This window comes from Phoenix dactylifera, chromosome 9 (assembly GCF_009389715.1).
Source record: "Phoenix dactylifera cultivar Barhee BC4 chromosome 9, palm_55x_up_171113_PBpolish2nd_filt_p, whole genome shotgun sequence".
In the NCBI taxonomy this organism is placed as follows: Eukaryota; Viridiplantae; Streptophyta; class Magnoliopsida; order Arecales; family Arecaceae; genus Phoenix; species Phoenix dactylifera.
The window spans coordinates 19,277,517-19,295,227 of NC_052400.1; the positions used below are offsets into that span (position 1 = coordinate 19,277,517).

General features: G+C 35.8%; 1 protein-coding gene across 4 annotated transcripts; it reads right to left on the reverse strand.

Moving 5' to 3' along the window:
* Positions 1 to 869: 869 nt before the first annotated feature.
* Positions 870 to 17,397, reverse strand: LOC103721690 (WD repeat-containing protein 53). 4 transcript variants are annotated; one of them, XM_008782664.3, is made up of 11 exons: positions 17,201 to 17,397; positions 15,310 to 15,406; positions 15,147 to 15,208; positions 14,069 to 14,125; positions 11,875 to 11,934; positions 9,080 to 9,136; positions 7,691 to 7,733; positions 5,372 to 5,449; positions 4,735 to 5,053; positions 4,364 to 4,514; positions 870 to 1,836 (listed from the first exon to the last, which is right to left on the reverse strand). In XM_008782664.3, exons 1-11 carry the CDS (start codon positions 17,291 to 17,293, stop codon positions 1,777 to 1,779), a joined length of 1,077 nt encoding a protein of 358 aa, XP_008780886.2. In that variant the 5' UTR covers positions 17,294 to 17,397; the 3' UTR covers positions 870 to 1,776. The 4 variants fall into 4 exon arrangements, with proteins under 4 accessions (XP_008780886.2, XP_026658095.2, XP_008774989.2 ...); XM_026802294.2 differs by lacking the exon at positions 17,201 to 17,397 and adding an exon at positions 14,516 to 14,600 and having other exon boundaries at positions 874 to 1,458; positions 15,143 to 15,208; XM_008776767.3 differs by having other exon boundaries at positions 897 to 1,458.
* Between the last annotated feature and the right edge of the window lie 314 nt (positions 17,398 to 17,711).

The window sequence follows — 17,711 nt, forward strand, 5'->3', positions numbered from 1 at the left end:
GCACAAAATACGAATTAATTGGGTCTTTATACGGTTAGCACCATTTAAAAGTCTTATGCTTAATACATTAATTTTTCATGAGAAGTTTATTAGAATTAGCCTAAACCCCTAGTCGTAGCCTATATGACACTTCTCACGTAGATAAGCCCTCCAAAAGTATTTATGACCTAATACTCTATAGATTTTCTATCTGAAACTTATTAAGAATTTAACTCAACCTTTCCAATATATATTTTGTCACCGATAAAAACACTCATCATAAAGATGGAAAGAGATACACTCAAAAAATATGCTCTAACACGATCACTCAATCAATTTTATTTCTACCACATTGAATCTCCTTTATAATATCTTCGATCATAGAAATTAGATATCTACCATCGGTGACCAAATAATGGACTTAAACTTCATCCCCTTAAATGAATCTAGAACTCGACTCCAAAACAAATTCGTGGTTAATTGGCCTGCCAAATTTTTCTCATACTCAACAAATTTCAAAAAATTAATATTACTTTTTTTAAAGTTGTCTTACAAATTTTGGGTTTAGGTTGGATATAAATTAGTTTAACTACCATGCACCTACCACTTGTCCTTCCACATCTGCTTGTTCAAGAAGACCGGCACAGCCGGTACCAACCTTGGGCGGCTAAACCTGACCTACCTTAATAAAAATGAATTATAGTATCTTTAACCAAAGATGGTTAGATTGCAGTAGTACAAAGAATAACAAGCACTTTACAGCCTAAACAAACCATAAAGAATTAAGCCTTCTACTAATCTAAATAAGGCTCATATAATTGGCGCCATAATCATCTCATAGCTATGCATTTTATCACTATCTATCATGCTTTGCAAAAAATAAAAAATAATAAAAAAAAATCAATGCTTTTATATAATTAACCAAAGAAAAATAGAATAAATAACATTTACAGCCACGTCTCATAAACAAAAACATGACTTGAGCTACCAAAACAACGAGGAGATGCACTCACTAACAGTTTGGGGCCACTGGAGCTTCTATGAAAGAATTCATTGAGAGAATACAATCTAAAGAACTAGGTATATTTCTCATCAAAAGGCAATATTTATATAGCTTAAAATATGATTATACAAACCAATCAAAATTCCCAACATTCGATGAAACAAAAAGCCAAACTTCTCCCACATTAGCGGAGAAAAGGCTGCACTTGAGATAAGCGTGTTGCCCTAGTCAGAACTTGTACCATACTGCAACATAGGTAGCTCAATGTTATGAAATGATATATCGATGCGCCCATCACCGCTCTTATAAATGAGATTTTGAGGATCTTGCAGTTAATTTGAATTTTTTCATCTTCAGCTGATTTCCATTTGGTCAGGCTGTTGTAGTCAAAGGACAGTATAGATTTTCAATACTTTGGATGTGTCGCATACAACAAGGTTTTCTGAATCTGTTGTAGTAGTACACAGCCAATTGACCTGCCAAAAACAAAAGTGCTTTGGTTAGATACAAAGATCTGCTAAGGTTATTTGACCAGTCTTCTAGTTAAGCTGATGAGGCCCAGCTTTTCATCAGATGATGCATGCAGTTTCCCGAACAGAGACACGATTTTGGGTGTGGATCTGGATGGACGTGCGGTTGGGTTGGGAGAAAGGAGGGGGCGCCAATTAACAGCCCAAACCCAAACTTTGTAGTAGGAAACTTCTAACTGAGGTGCTGCATGTATGTAGTTATATAAACTATTTTGCAGATTCACTTCCCCCCAACTGCACCCAGATCCATCTCCTGCAACTGTTCTATATTGAAGTAACTCGATGCACATCTCTCAGCAAAATATCCCGGCACTCTGAGCTGTACTGCAGACATCAAGTATCTCAGAATTCAACACCGATAATAAAAGGCTTCTGATTGGTTTTCTAGGATAAGTTTACCCAACAACACCATGAATTCTTTATCAATAGATGGATGTCTTTGAGTGAATATAAAATATCTGAAGACAAATTTTAAGGTAAAACCTGTAAGCTTAAATAAATAACACCAGAAAAGAGTCAAGGTCTAATATTTCCTCAACAAACCAAATTACCAAGAATGATAATCTTGACGATTTAGTTGCCAAACCTCCACCAATTCTCATTGTCGGAAACAAATCTCCGAAGGGAACTTCTATTGCACTTGAGTAATCTAACAATATCCTGTATAAGACGTTCTCCATGATGGTCTTATGATCTTTACCGGGGCAACCATGGAAACCGAAAATACTCTAAATTCTCTTTGCTCCTTTTAGGAGATATCTTGCAGGCTCCAAAAGCAGAACTTCCTCTTGGAGAAAATCCCGATGATAACAGTGCAGCCCTTGAACATTGTAAAAGTAAGTTTGTTTGGTACATCAGATAATTTTTGCCAGAATGCTAAACTAATAGTTTGGCTAATGTCAGCCATTACAAATGGAAGATGAAACTCCTGTAACATGGAGTGAGAACTTGAACTCAAGCTGTTCTTCATGAGTTTTCATGTGCCAATTACATATAGGGATTTCTAAGAATGCATCAATGATGCATGTTGGTGAATGGAAGCTAGTTTAAAGGTTACAGTTTACAAGGGTTCTTGGTTGGATAAACTCAAGCATGTAAGCTCTGCTTTGTGTGCCAAAACCTGTGGGCAGGGTTACATGCCAAAAACCTGTGGGCAAGGGTTTCAGAGGCTTGGTTCTTCTTCTTCTTCTTCTTCCACTATTTTACAAATTTCAGATGGAACTCCACCTACATGCAGCCAGAGTTTGAACTTAGGTTGTTCTTTATAAGTTTTCATGTGTCAATTATCATATAGGGTTCTGCCAAAAGCCGTGAGCAGGGACTACATGCCAAGTTTCCTCCTCCACCTCCTCCCATTATTTTACATATGGAAGGTCAAAGTTCGAACGTTAGTTGTTCTTTGAGTTCTCAAGTGTCAATTATCATATTCTTCTAAGAATCCATCAACAATATTTACTGGTGACTGGAAGCTGGTTTGGGGATCATAGTTCAAAAGAGGTCTCCCTCTTTTTGTTGATATAGAGAGAGGAAAACCAACTAGATTTATCAATGAGAAAAAAATAATACAAAGTCACCCACCCTAAGGTAGGGCAGAAAGAGAGATGGCAAAAAATAGAGGACAATCGTAGAGGCAGCACAAGCTTGCATCACCAGGAAACAACATTTTATCTCAGAACTTTTCAAAACTCAGGATGCCCATTTGATACAAAACACCGATGAGTCCTTGAACAGGGAAACCAAATAGTAAAGTACATTAAGGTCCATGTAATTTTTGTTGAGAAAAAACTCTAGCAGTGGCACATGGTATTATCTGAACAGGCTATAAGGCCTAAGGACATGTCTTTTCTCATGGCTATGGTTTGGCAGACTATTAAGAGATTATGCAACAATTTTGAACAGGGAAACCAAATAGTAAAGTACATTAAGGTCCATGTAATTTTTGTTGAGAAAAAACTCTAGCAGTGGCACATGGTATTATCTGAACAGGCTATAAGGCCTAAGGACATGTCTTTTCTCATGGCTATGGTTTGGCAGACTATTAAGAGATTATGCAACAATTTTAGGGATTGTGCTGGTTGGTTACCCTCAAAGCAGAAAAACTCCACCAAATCAGCCTAGAAAGAAAATAGAGAGAGAATTCAATGCCCATTCAGCTATTTCACCATCATTCTCAGATATTTCACCATCATCACTTCAGAAGAGAATCACTGAGAACACAATAGGTGGAGGCTTCAGTAGATTGAAGTTGAAAGTGTGGTAGCTTACTCTTCACACAGTATTATGAGTTTGCACATATTGTATCAATTACTCTTCCCTTGAATGGACAGTCGTCCAGTCCTTGTCTATTTTATCTCATAGTAGGCATTCAGGTCAATATTTGGTGAATATGAACAAACAGATGGAACTCCATGTCAAACACCAAGTTCTCAATCGCTCCTAGGTGTATGTCATCAGTTTTTTATTAAAGAATTGAAGAATTGATGCCTGAGCACAATATATTATTGACATAAGAGAACATAAATGTCCAATGAAATTTTAGGATCAAACAAATCTTCTGTACAGAGAACTACTAACATTACGAAAAGAGGATATGGTTTTTCTTTGAAATTTGAATTTGCACAAAAACCTAGCAGTAGAGCTGTAATTATCTTCTTCTAACTGTGTGAAGTCATAGGAGGAGAATTGAGGAAGGCAAAGAAGTACCATTTACATTACGTGCAGTTTTTTTTCAAAATATCGAAATAGCGTATGCAAATGAAAACAACTTGTTGCCTCTTCTACAACCAACAAAGTATGCAAATTTGTTTAACCAACATATGGAAAATATATGGAAATGAAGCTTAGAGTTCACCTTCTTCTTCAAATCAATGTTCAAAATTAAAGCATTATTGCAGCTTGTTTGTTCAGCACAAAAATGTCTAGACCAGTCCCACAGCTTCACGCATGCATCATTTCCCCCTGAAATGAGAAACTTGCCTCTCTCCCCAAACAATGAAAAAGACCTGTGTCAATCATAAAACTATTAGATAGATAAAAAAAAAAAAAGAGAAGCCCAGTGCACAAGGCTCCCATGTACACAACTTTACCCCGCATGCAGAGAGGTTGTTTCTATATTTCAAACCCGGGTTACGATGGAACAACCTCACCGTTGTGCAAGGCTCACCCTCATAAAACAGTCTTGGATAGATAACCTCTATAATAAACAATACATGAATTACTTACACACAAGATACAGCAGCAGTATGCCCTCCCAGACTGTAATCTAGTTGAGTCCTCTTCACTAGATTTCGACCAATTGCATGATTTGCAGCTTGAACATCACTTTTCTTGGATCTCGATTGAAAATTTTTAGACTTCACAGTGGCCAGCTCAGATTCTAGATCAATTACATCAACAACACCATCACCTCTTGCGACAGCACATGCCTTGTTCAGTCCCTGTAACATGTCCATTTCAGGGACTGCTATTGAGTGCACAAAAGCAGGATTGAGACATTGTCCTACATTGCCACAAGAAACAGTGCTGTCCACTTCGGGCATCCCTGCAATAATTGAAAGATAATGTGATCTATTTATTGAAAGAAAAAAATTAGAATCCTTTCTTTGAGGCAGTTTTCAGATTTCAGGCATCAAATAATGAAGAAAATGGTTTGAAAAAATAACACTTCTTCGATACAAAATGACCACATGACTTGTCATTGTACTAAACATGAGATTTAAGGAGTACATATAAATATGCAATGGTTATTCCCCAAGACACCACTAAAGAAGAAATCATGAAATCATACCAGTTTTATAAACTGTCTTGTAGTGAAATAGCAAGATAGTGAAATATATGACAATCACTTGTATATTTATACCATAGTCTATGACATTGTACGTTCGCCCTCTCGAGAAGTCCCACATAGCAAGCTTTGAGTCAAGTCCTCCAGTAATGGCTGCCAAACACATCCATCAGATATTAATAGTGGTGAAGGAAGAACATTTAGAATTTCTAACTGGTCACCAAGATGTAAAACCCATCAATAAACACATGAGATAACTAGTCATATGGAACACCATTGTTTGAAAATGAAAGAAATCTGCGTAACAGATGCAACATATCAGTAGCCAAAAGAAAGATCGCACAGAATCTTTTGTAGCATTCTCAGATTCATTAAAGATGTGTTTGCGCTATTGTTGACAATCACCGCAAAAAAGGAATTTACTGCAAACATAATTGCATCACTGAATGTTTGACAAATACAATTAAAGTTGAAAGAAAAATTTTACAAGTGTCATGCTTTGATGGCATAACTTACATACTTCTTTTCTAAACCTTAACATCCACTAGTGGAACATAAATTTTTAAGAACTTTGATGCAAATAAAGGAAAAATGAAAACTAAACTAGAACAATATGTAGTGATATTACATTAAATAGGGAAAAAAATTGTACACATATATTAGGACCCTGATATAATCTCTAACCTTCTAGGGGGAGGATATACTTAAGCATTTACAGTGAAATTGGGAAAATTTCAAAACCTCTGATTAGCATAACAAATAGCAATGAATGGGGTCAGCTTCAAGTAAACAAATAAGTAATGGCCACCGGACTAACAAATTAAGCGGAGGAAATTGCATCTTGCCATTGAACACATTTGAAGTACCAAGTCAAAGCCCAACTACATTGTGAGGATAAAATGTTGAAACATACTCCTTTGTAGTTTTTATAATGAATTTCAAATCTTAAGTAACCTTTCTAAATTCTGATGTATGTATATTGCATTCAATGATATGTTGCCCCCCCTCAAACCCCTAAACAAAAAAAAAAAACAGGGCGCTCAAACGGTGGTTTTCTTCTCTATGTGAGTTCTCAACAAAATGTCTTGTAATTAGTCATGGCTTACATAATGCAGTATATGTTGATCCTTGTGTAGTTGTTTTTATGCTTTTTGGTTGTTTTCCTTGTACTTCTGTTGATTATGTTTAAATAGCCCAACCTGTATCGTTTCTATAAAAAGTATCTTAGTGCGCGGATAGCATAAGGTAGAATTCATGTGATACTAATAAAGAGTAAAGACCAACAAATATACATGAATGACTATGGGGTAATTGGAAAACTTTATTTGATAAGGATGCCGATACAGATGAACAGCTATAACCAGCCAAAGTGAGATATAGATTTTCCAGAAATCCACGGGAGTTTGAATCACAGATATTATGATGGAAAATCAAGGTACCTTGAAAACCCATAATGAAAAACCAAGTTAACATGCTCAAAGCTAGGTTTAGAGGATGAACAATTCATACTATATGGAACTAGTGACAAATCTATATGGAACCAGTGACAAAGGCCCAGATGACCCCCTAATATAGTGCATAGACTTTGATTAAGTCTATCTGAATGGAGTATGGAGAAACTAGAACAGAAATCTAATCCTATACAAGGAGGATTTGGCTTGTTGGATATGGTCTATTGGAGTATATAGATGACATAGGTCTGGCTATTGAATTAGTGCCAGAAATCAGGTTCCTTATTGCAGACAATCTGGACAAAAGTAGGTGGACTTCCACATGATATAATGAAATGACATTCGACTTTTTAAGGAAAGTTATCAGCTTTATGTAAATCAGGAGGTTGCTTCAGAACATGACACAAAGTCAACACCAACATCATTCTGGTGCTTAAGAAAGGACAAGAGACTTTTAGGACAGTCAAAAGATTGGTATACTTGTTTATAAGATTAAATTAAACAAAAGATGTTCCTTGATCAAAAGAAGCATATATGTGGAGATAAGAGTGATGATAGGAAACATATTATGGCCGTACGCCTAGGAGAACTAATAATGCTACTTTGAAGGACATCAATGAAGGATGTTAAAGTGTATGGTTGCTCCTTAAAAATTGCAGATTCCTCCACATGGTGAAGTTGAAACTTGAGAACACAAAATAGAGGTGCCAAAGTCTTGGGGCATGAAAAGAAAAGCATGACAACAAATTAGTGAAGACTGAAGATACTTGCACGATATCTATGCAGAATAAGAATCCATGATTTGGTGGGTAATAACAATCAGTGAATTATAAGTAAATTTTATTAAATGCTATGAAACATGATGGATTTAATAACTTGATCCTCAGTGAGTTTCCTAAAAGTAACGTATGAAAAGGACTTTGTAAGACAAAAAAAAGGATACCTGTCCAAGGCTTCCAAGAGAGGAACTGTACACTGCTGCATATCTGTCGAAAAAGCAATTAAGGAAGAACAGGTTTTTTTTGGCACGCGGAATTCACAGCAGGAAAAAGATCAGTCAGTGCAATTTATTGAGTAGAATTACTCAAAACCTGATATTGTGCAAATATCCTCAGGCAATCAAATTTTATATTTCAGATAACTATAGTAGATGTCAAACAAATGAACTGATCACTGAGAGACATGCGATCAGCGCACAATGATTTAAGCTATGTTTGGGGGAGCTTTTGGAGGGCCAAAAAACACTTTCTGGCCCTCCAAAAGTACTTTTCGTAAAAAAATGGTGTTTGGTAAAATTTTCGGAAAGCTGTTTCAGCTTTTGCGGAAAGCTGAAAACAGCTTTTGAGGAGAAGCTCCAATTTGGAGGCTTTCCGAAAACGTTGTTTCAGCTTTGTCGGGAAGCTGTTTTTTATACCAAAATACCCCATTTAAATCTCACTTTTTCCCCCCAAAACCCACATCCCACCTCTTCCTCTCTCACCCATCCCCTCCCTCTCCCTCTCTATCTTCTTCCTCTCAACGCCGCCGCCTCTGTTCCTTCTTCCTCTTCTTTTTTTTTCTTTTTTTGTTTTGGGAGCTCGTGGCTGCCCACGGTGGTAGCCGACCCATGGCCAGCGATCCTTTTATATTTCAATAAAATAAAATAATAAATAAATAAATAAATAAAATAAAATAAATAAAAAAATAATGAGTGAGTGGCAAATAATCTGATCTAAATAAATAAATAAATAAATAAAAATATTAGTAATTATTTAACCTATTTTATCACCTAGCTAGAAAATTTGTTAGAGAGATAAATGGTAACTAGAAGGATGAAAAATTAATTTACACTAATAATTATAATATTTTATATATTTATTATTGTATTATACTATAAATATAATATTATATTACATTATATCATAATACATTGATATGTTATGTTAAATAATTTAATATTATATTAAATTATTATTCTATAATACATAATGTTATAATACTATATTATAATAATATTATATTACATTACATTAATATTATAAATTTATATATTAATACATATTATATTTTATTATACTCTGTTGTATAATACTGATAATGTCCTTTATGGTCATTTTATCACACAAAAGTACTTTCTCAGTTTGTTTACCAAATACATGTTAAAGTGCCACAGCACTTTAGAAATGTAGTTACCAAACAGCAAACAGCTTTTTATAAACGCTCTGCTTCAGACAGCTCTACTTCCAACAGCTCTACTTCCAAAACCCCTACTACTAACAGCTCCCCAAACAGGGCCTTAATTCAAGATGTAAGGCATAAAAAAAGATCCAGGTATAATAATTATTCTGGATACACTGGTATGAACCGCTCTTAAGGTTTTGTATAGGCATTGCTGGCTAGTGTCAATGATCTGCAAAAGAGTAAAAGATTTTTAGAGCAACAAATACTGGGTACCACCACCATCTCTGGAAATGTCGAGATTCAAGTAGATGAAAATAAAAATAAAATATTATGAAGATACATGTGAATAAAACAAAATATTTCAAACTTTCGATTGATACAACACTAGCCAAGAAAACACTGCTTCTATCTAAATAATTAAGATGAAAGTAGGAAAAAAAAATTTCTAAATTTAAGGAGCATATTCAGACTGATATCAAAAATAACTAAACCATTGCCCAACATGAACACAAAAGGCTTTTAAAAATACCAGAATAAAGTGCATAAAGTAAATAATTTGTGATCCACTGCAGCAAAATCAAATGTAGCATCTCATGATTCAATTGAAGTTTACCATGAGCCTTGTGCTATATCCGACTCCCTATGATGCGGAGACTTGAGCACTACTACATGGTTTCTAAGTGATAAATAAGTTGAAGTCGATCAAATTAAAGTCAAAGAAGAGACTATGGACTAAAAATGCTAGACGAGTAATTCAATAATCATAACACAGTTGAATAACATTTCACAGGAACATACTGGCATCTCCTCAAAGTGGCACAAGGTTGTCAACAGAATTTAAAATAGAGTAATAACATCAAAAATACTTTCCTATGGAACAAATAACACTGAACAATTTTCCATAGAGGGATTCAAAGGCAGAAGTTATTGGTCAGGATCGCATGCTAGTTTTTTTTTTTTGTCAGGGCTGGTGGTTAAGGTGGGGTGCATAGCAACTGGGAGGTGCCATTATTTTGTTTCCTCTTCTCTTTTTATTTCTAAATTCTTGCTTGCACCATCCCTACCAATTTGTCATACTTACAAATCTGTCAATTACCACTTTGGAAACCTAGTCACATGTTGTAAACCAATATTAAACAATACTAACAAATTTATAAATCCTGACATATGTAAAAGAGAATCCACATCATGGTTTCCTAACACTGGAGGGTAATTTGTATCCCTCAAATAATTTTTAAAAGTTGAAGATACATGCAAACATAGAAACAATCAAAAAACGTGCAAGTGCTCAATCAGCTAAAAACAGGAAGAGCAAAACTCAAGGATCTTACTAGGTTGGTAGTATAACTAAGAGGGTCTTGGCTCCTAGAAAAAAATACAAGAATATGTATTTAGGTTGTACTAACGATTATGTATTTTGTTAACATTTTGGAGTTGACTTCCTCTACTAGGTATAGACTTTGCTAGATAATGCTTAATCTCTCCAAAGCTATGATGCCGTCTTCATTTATTTCTCATATGAACACTTGCAAGTTATACCCTTCATTATTACGATATGGTAGGTCAACTGTTAAATATTTGAATTATGATTGTTTTCCTAGAAAAATATGGAACACTATCTTTTGCACTAGATGTACCTTCACTCAAAGTCTATCAGCATACAGTTTGATGTTGCTGAATTGCACCTTCCTCCTAAAAGGAAGATTCACAACCTTCATCAAAAAATTGCAAACAACACCAGAAGGATTACAATTAGAGGTGGCAATTTATTCCACCCCATCGGGTACCAAACCCGACGATCCAACTCTAATTGGTCGGGTTTTACCTGACTAATTTAGAGTCAACGGCACGGACGGGCCTTCATTCTAAAGCCCGTAGCAGATCCGGGACAGGTGCAGATAATGGCAATGCCCACCCCAAACTCAACTCGATTATATATAAACCTTGATGATTGGGATGATTATGATGATAATGGGGAAGAAAGTATTTTAATCGATTATGAGAAAGATTAATCATATGAAAGGCTACAAGATACATGCTTGGTTGTTCATTTTTTTTGCAATTGATTGCTTTTCTTAGTTAAAGAGACATTTGACTTTCAAAAGAACAATATTTTGGCTTGTTGTTTCTATTATTGTCAAAAGTTTGGTTTGTTATATTCTGAGTCTTCGACTCTTATTTTATTTAATGTTATATGAAGTACTGAGATTCGCTTTTACATTCTTTTTTATTAGTTTGATTTGTATGCAAAAAAAAAAAATTGCAACCTTACCCACCTTGACTCATCCCTACTCACCCTGCCCCCCCTCGAGGTGCGGTAAAAAGCAAGTAGGGGTATGTGGTTCCCAATTGCCGGGTGTGCATACGGGTAATGGCTTCCCCATAACCACCCCGTTAGCATCCCTAGTTACAATTGATGGCAAAGCATCTATGACTTTGATATATGATCTATTCCTTCTCTACATAACCTAAATTCTCTTTTCTAAATTATAAGGGAGACTGATGTGGGATGCAGACAAAAATGTAGTGTTTAATATCTAATCGATTAACATAATTCTCAAGCTACAAATTGCATCGTAGCATTAGGTATGGCAGAGAAGATAAATGAAAGAAAAGAGCATTGTTTCTATCTCATGTTTTCATCTGAATTAATCTACAAACAAAAGGGAAGAAAAACAAATAAAAGAATCAACAGCCTTCACTTTCCTAGTGCAGCTTGCACTATAAATTCATTGTTTCTAGGGGGGGAAAAACACTACCAATACCAAAACCATAGGATCTACAGATATACATATATATGGCCTGCGTTACCATGTACTTCACACGAGCTGCAACATTTCATAAAGTGAAAAATATCCATTTACATAAGTCTTCACAAAAATATAGAAATGTCTAGAGTCAATATAGCTGTATAAAAAAGTATTATCATTGGAAAGCAATTTACCCTTTCACAATGTAATTATGTACCTTAACATCACCACTATCATCGGCAGCAGCAAGGAAATTTGACTTTGAGCTGTATGCAATCTGCAAGAACATTACGGGCATTTAGAATTTCTAGACTTGGACTATTACACTATTAGAGAAATTCCACAATCGTAGAAATATTGAAGCCCAAAATCCAATTGAAATGAAACTTAATTAGGCAATGAACTTGGTATGATAGAACTGCTATCACTAAACAGCAATTTAAGGAAAATTCAAAAAAGATATCAAAAGTCACAATACATTAAATAACTCAAAGTCGATCCAATTATAGAACAATACTTCTTTGATAATAAACTGAGAGTATAAAATGTTAGAAGATTTACAAGATGGTGCTATGGACATCCAAGATGGACAATTGACCTACTTTTAACCCTCTTAAAAGCCTTCTCCTACCACCATCCATAATATAAGACCCACAACCAATCTTCCAAACAATATAGTTACTTACTGAACTCATTCACTCAAGATTCAGCATCACTCTGTGTCAGCATTTCCTACAAGTTCATCAAATCTCAACCTTTAAATCTCTTCTATCTTAACTTTCATCCTCTAAGCTATATATGCAAAGCAAACCTAATTTTGCTGAATGATGCACCAGTCTTTTTTAAAATGAGATGGTCAGTAGGAGGTTATATTAAAAGGATTGGAGAGTTACAAGCACAAAAAGGGTGCAAGGGGGAGGTCAAAGATATAAATGGCTACAATGGAAAAAAGAAGGTTAAAGTGTAAATCAAGAAACAAAGTTTAGAAAGAAAAAAAAAATGGTGGAGAGTAGAGTCATACCCTAAGTAACCTGGTGAAGATTCACATTGATCAAGAAAGGATAACCAACACCTTCTTCATGGCTGATCTGCTGGGAAGTTAGCAAAAACAAGCAACGCGTTGAATGAGAATTGCATACTTTTAAGAACCTAATGACCTTAGTGGGCATGATAGTCAATCTCCAAGACATCTTCTCCAGATAATATTGAACAACATTTTAATAAATCACCTTCAGTTAATGACCACTGTTCATCCAACTTTTGAAGATAAAGATTTTAACAGAGCGAGTATAGTTGGCGTATCTACCTACAGGACATAAGGAGTAGACCAGCAACTCAACTTAATAATACTTCAAGAAAAAGAAGGTGAATTTAAGTTATGTGGATGATTAACAATGTTCAAGGTGAATTTGCGATAATTACATGGTCATCCACATATTTCTCCATAAAAAAAATAATAAAAATGATAGGAAAAACAGTGAGCTCCTATTGGACAAGTATATCTCCATACAACTGTTGACAACCTATGGAAAATGTTTTCAGTGAATCTCTGAGACAAAGATAAGAAAAACACAGGTAACTAGGTTTGCATAAAATATTAGAGCTTCCTTTTAAACCAATGAGACAATAAGAAAAGAGAAAGGTCAAATGTAATTTTAAACCTAACAAACAAAACTACAGAATTGTTATCAACAGTCTTAAAGTATTGGAAGCTGAATCATGCTTAATCATGTTTTCGTCCATGGTTCTAGATATCTCTTGAATAAGTGCAACTTTCCTCAAAATCTATAAGATGCTCGGTGTAAAGTATATAATGATACACAACTAAACAGTTTCCACTACCTTTCTCCGCCACCGTATCATCTCTTTACCTTGTATGCACAGGACAGTAAGTTTTGGATAAGAATCATTTTGCACCAATCCTTATATGATGAAACTTGACAGCAAAATAATGCATCAACAAAATCATCACAAGATTTTTCTACTTAGCTCAATGTTTGACAAGCGTTAATGTGATAAGGAACTCAAGATGTTGTACCCATGCTGACCAGGAAACCACAAAATTCCTTTTGACATTTATGAGAAACAATCAATCGTTTAAAGAGTATGGAGTAATATCACAATCTGGGAAATCTTACATGTTACAGATATCAGCAGTCTGCTTGTGGTATACTAGTTCGGCCACTTATTTGTTTATCATTGAGTATAAGGGAGTTAGCATGGCAATTGTCAGTCAATGTGCTGGAGTCTAAACATGTTATTTTCCGTGCTTGAATTAGATTAACCATCCAGTTGTCTCTATGGATGCAATAATAAGCATGGAATGAAAGAATTCTGAAAGTGCAGCAGTATTTCATTATAGATTAAGAGAACAGTTTGCCAAAAAAACAATCCAAAAGGTAATATATTACCTGATTTATCTCGTCTTTGTTATAGTTGTAGGTCTCCAATGGCTTCCAAGAAGAGACCTTCAGGAGACAAACATTGCAGTATCAGGAGCCAAGAACATAAGATTAGTGAATCATATAGTAGCAGAATTTTTTTCTAACATGGCATTATCTTTGAGTTTTATTATTTGCGGGGCATTATCAAAGAGTATTATGACAGGATATTATGATCTTTTGTCCCCTAAATCCTATCATGCATCAACAATCACAATGTCTGACTTTGATATCTTTCTGTTATCGACAAAAAATTACATTAAGTTTATGTACCTTCTTGCTACTGTCCAGGAAAAAATATATTAAACTATGTTCGTGCTAATATTGACATGCAAATGCACAAATGATGCAGCAGCTTGAGGAAGTTGTGCCCTGGATACACATATATGCATATATACACATATATGAAGAATTTACCTCATCATGCATCCAGCGTCCAATCCTTATTAATATGACATACACTTTAAGTACACCAGATAAGCATGTGATGACCGATAACCTTCTGTTCACATACACAAAGAGCAGCATTTTTTTAAAGAAAAATCCATAGTGCAATTAAACCCAAAAATATGAACGTCCAAACTCCAGCCACTATAGGGTCTAGAAAAGGTCAAATGCACCCAGCCTTATACCCACGTATGGAGAGACTGCTACCATGTTTCGAATCCATAAAGCCCATGTCATAATGGAGCAACCTTATAGTGCCAAGGCTCGCTCTCTAATTAAACCAAAAAAAATACAAAAAACCCAAAAATATGCATAGGGCAGATCAGTTTCAAAATCACAATCAAACTTTGTGGCCAATTATATATGAATCAATCTTTAAAATATTATTACTTATTGTTATGTATCATTGCGTAACAAGCAATATATTGCAATATTCAATAAAATATAGATGTGTTCCCAAGATGCATGAGTGCACATGACACTAATAAATCCAAATAAAGGTACACAACATGCTAGACAGAACAGCAAGGACTAGTACTTTAAACCATGGTGAGAACTCAAGGAAAATAAATAGGTAGGACACGAAAAGATAATTACCTACCATATGAATGTCCAAGCATGAGACTTTAGTACCTGAGGAGGCATAGACAATAGCTTCATTTCCTGACAAGATGGTTGGTGATTTAGCCCAGCTTTAGAAATCAAATCCATTCATTGACAAGTTCAAACATAAAAAAGGCAATCCCAAAATGCATCGCGCTAACCTGCTTTGAAACATAAAGAAGAAATAGGCTGCTCCCCTAAATCAATGGTAAACAGAACATCCTTGCACCGCAAATCAAACCAGCAGATGCGACCATCCTATAGCCAAGAAGATATCAAAGTATGTCACTAGAAGCAAAGTTTATCGAAAAACAAATATAATGAACATTAATTATTAGCACATAACTTTCAGAAGGACTGGATCGTGAACTTTCTTGGACATATGACCTAGGTAGACACTCAGTAGAATGCTAAGATATTTTCTGATAAGACGTCCAACTACCACACTGCATGAGTAGGAAAAGTAATGAATTTTTTCTTTTTACAAATGAGGAACAAAGACAATCCGGGAAAGAAGTGAGTTTGCTCGAGACTTCTCATGTAGAAAAGAATGAGAAAGAAGGTCAGCAATCACCTTGGCATACTAAAAAACAGGTTTGCTTGATACTGGAAGCGGTCATCTAAAAACCAAGCTTTTCTTGGACAAATTTGGCAAAACTTCCTGACAATTTTTCTTGATAGTCTCCCCGAACATTTTAAATAGAGGACGAGAAAATATGTAGGTCCTGGATTGCGTAGGGCCTGTTCGGCATCACTGTTGTTTTTTGGTTTTTGTTTCTCTACAAATTACTGAAATACCACATGGAGATTGATGTTGAAGATAGCATTTGCACAAAACTTCTGCTATTCCTTGCTTTCGCTTCCATTCCTTTTGGAAAAGACAGATCTTTGCTTCCAAAAATATCTAAAGATTTTACAGACAATTTCAAAAAATAAAAGGGTTTCATCAGGCATTTTATTCAGTCTAGTTCATTTTCTTCTTGGGCTTTTGAAAACAAAAACAGGAAAAAAAAAATACCAAACGGGACTTTCGACATCGAGAGAAAACAACACAATCGAAGCTAAAATAGCTGACTCCGGGAAAGAAAAAATTGCTTCAAGACCTCTAAGTTTTTGTAGTAAACACTAATTTATAGCCGGTCGGAAAGGATCATTTACCGGTCACTAAACCAACAAGATTCTTGAATTTTTTTTTCCGGAAAGGATTAAGGAGATTCTTGAATTTTCAGGAACACATGCCAAACGGGACCTTCGACATCGAGAGAAAACAACAAAAATCGAAGCTAAAATAGCTGACTCCGGGAAAGAAGAAATTGATTCAAGACCTCTAAGTTTTTGTAGTAAACACTAATTTATAGCCGGTCGGAAAGGATCATTTACCGGTCACTAAACCAACGAGATTCTTGAATTTTTTTTTCCGGAAAGGATTAAGGAGATTCTTGAATTTTCAGGAACACATGCCAAACGGGACCTTCGACATCGAGAGAAAACAACAAAAATCGAAGCTAAAATAGCTGACTCCGGGAAAGAAGAAATTGATTCAAGACCTCTAAGTTTTTGTAGTGAACACTAATTTATAGCCAGTCGGAACGGATCATTTACCGGTCACTAAACCAACGAGATTCTTGAATTTTTTTTTCCGGAAAGGATTAAGGAGATTCTTGAATTTTCAGGAACACATGCCAAACGGGACCTTCGACATCGAGAGAAAACAACACAATGAGCTAAAATAGCTGACTCCGGGAAAGAAGAAATTGATTCAAGACCTCTAAGTTTTTGTAGTGAACACTAATTTATAGCCGGTCGGAAAGGATCATTTACCGGTCACTAAACCAACGAGATTCTTGAATTTTTTTTGGGGAAAGGATTAAGGAGATTCTTGAATTTTTTTCCGGAAAGGATTAAGGACATTCTTGAATTTTCAGTAACACATGCACCAAAACATGAACCCTAAAACCTTATTGCCCAAGGAATCTTGAAACCCTAACAGGTGGGGGGAGAAGGGGGAGAGAGAGAGAGAGGAAGATGCAGAGGAGTAGAAGGAGAAGATACCTCGCCGGAAGAAGCGATGATCCCGGGACGGGCCCGTGAGGCGATGCAGCAGGCGACCGCTGCCTTGTGGCCTTTCAATCGTCTCGGCTTCATCAGCAGCGAAAATATTCTTTCTAAGCGGCGTCTCTCTCTTTCTCCTCTCAAGCATCGAAGCACGCCCTTTACGGCCTGGTCACCGCTTCTCGGCTACGCAAAATTTTAGGACGGACTGAACCGGGGATAGCTGTTTTATAAGGAAAACCGGGGCACGCTGTCAGTTGCGCCATCTCACTCCCAGGCGGGCACAATGTCTAATAATTTGCGAGCATCCCGGCCCGGCCCATCGCAGCCGTAGGCGGCTCCCAACAATTGATGGGCCTTCGCGCAGCGGAACAAACTTGATGGCCGCGGTCCGATCCGGAATTTCTATTGACCGTTGTCCCATGCCATCATATATAATTATATAAAATTACATAATTATATAGTATAGAGAGGTTTTTCGATAATTTATAATTTTTTTTTTGATCAAAAC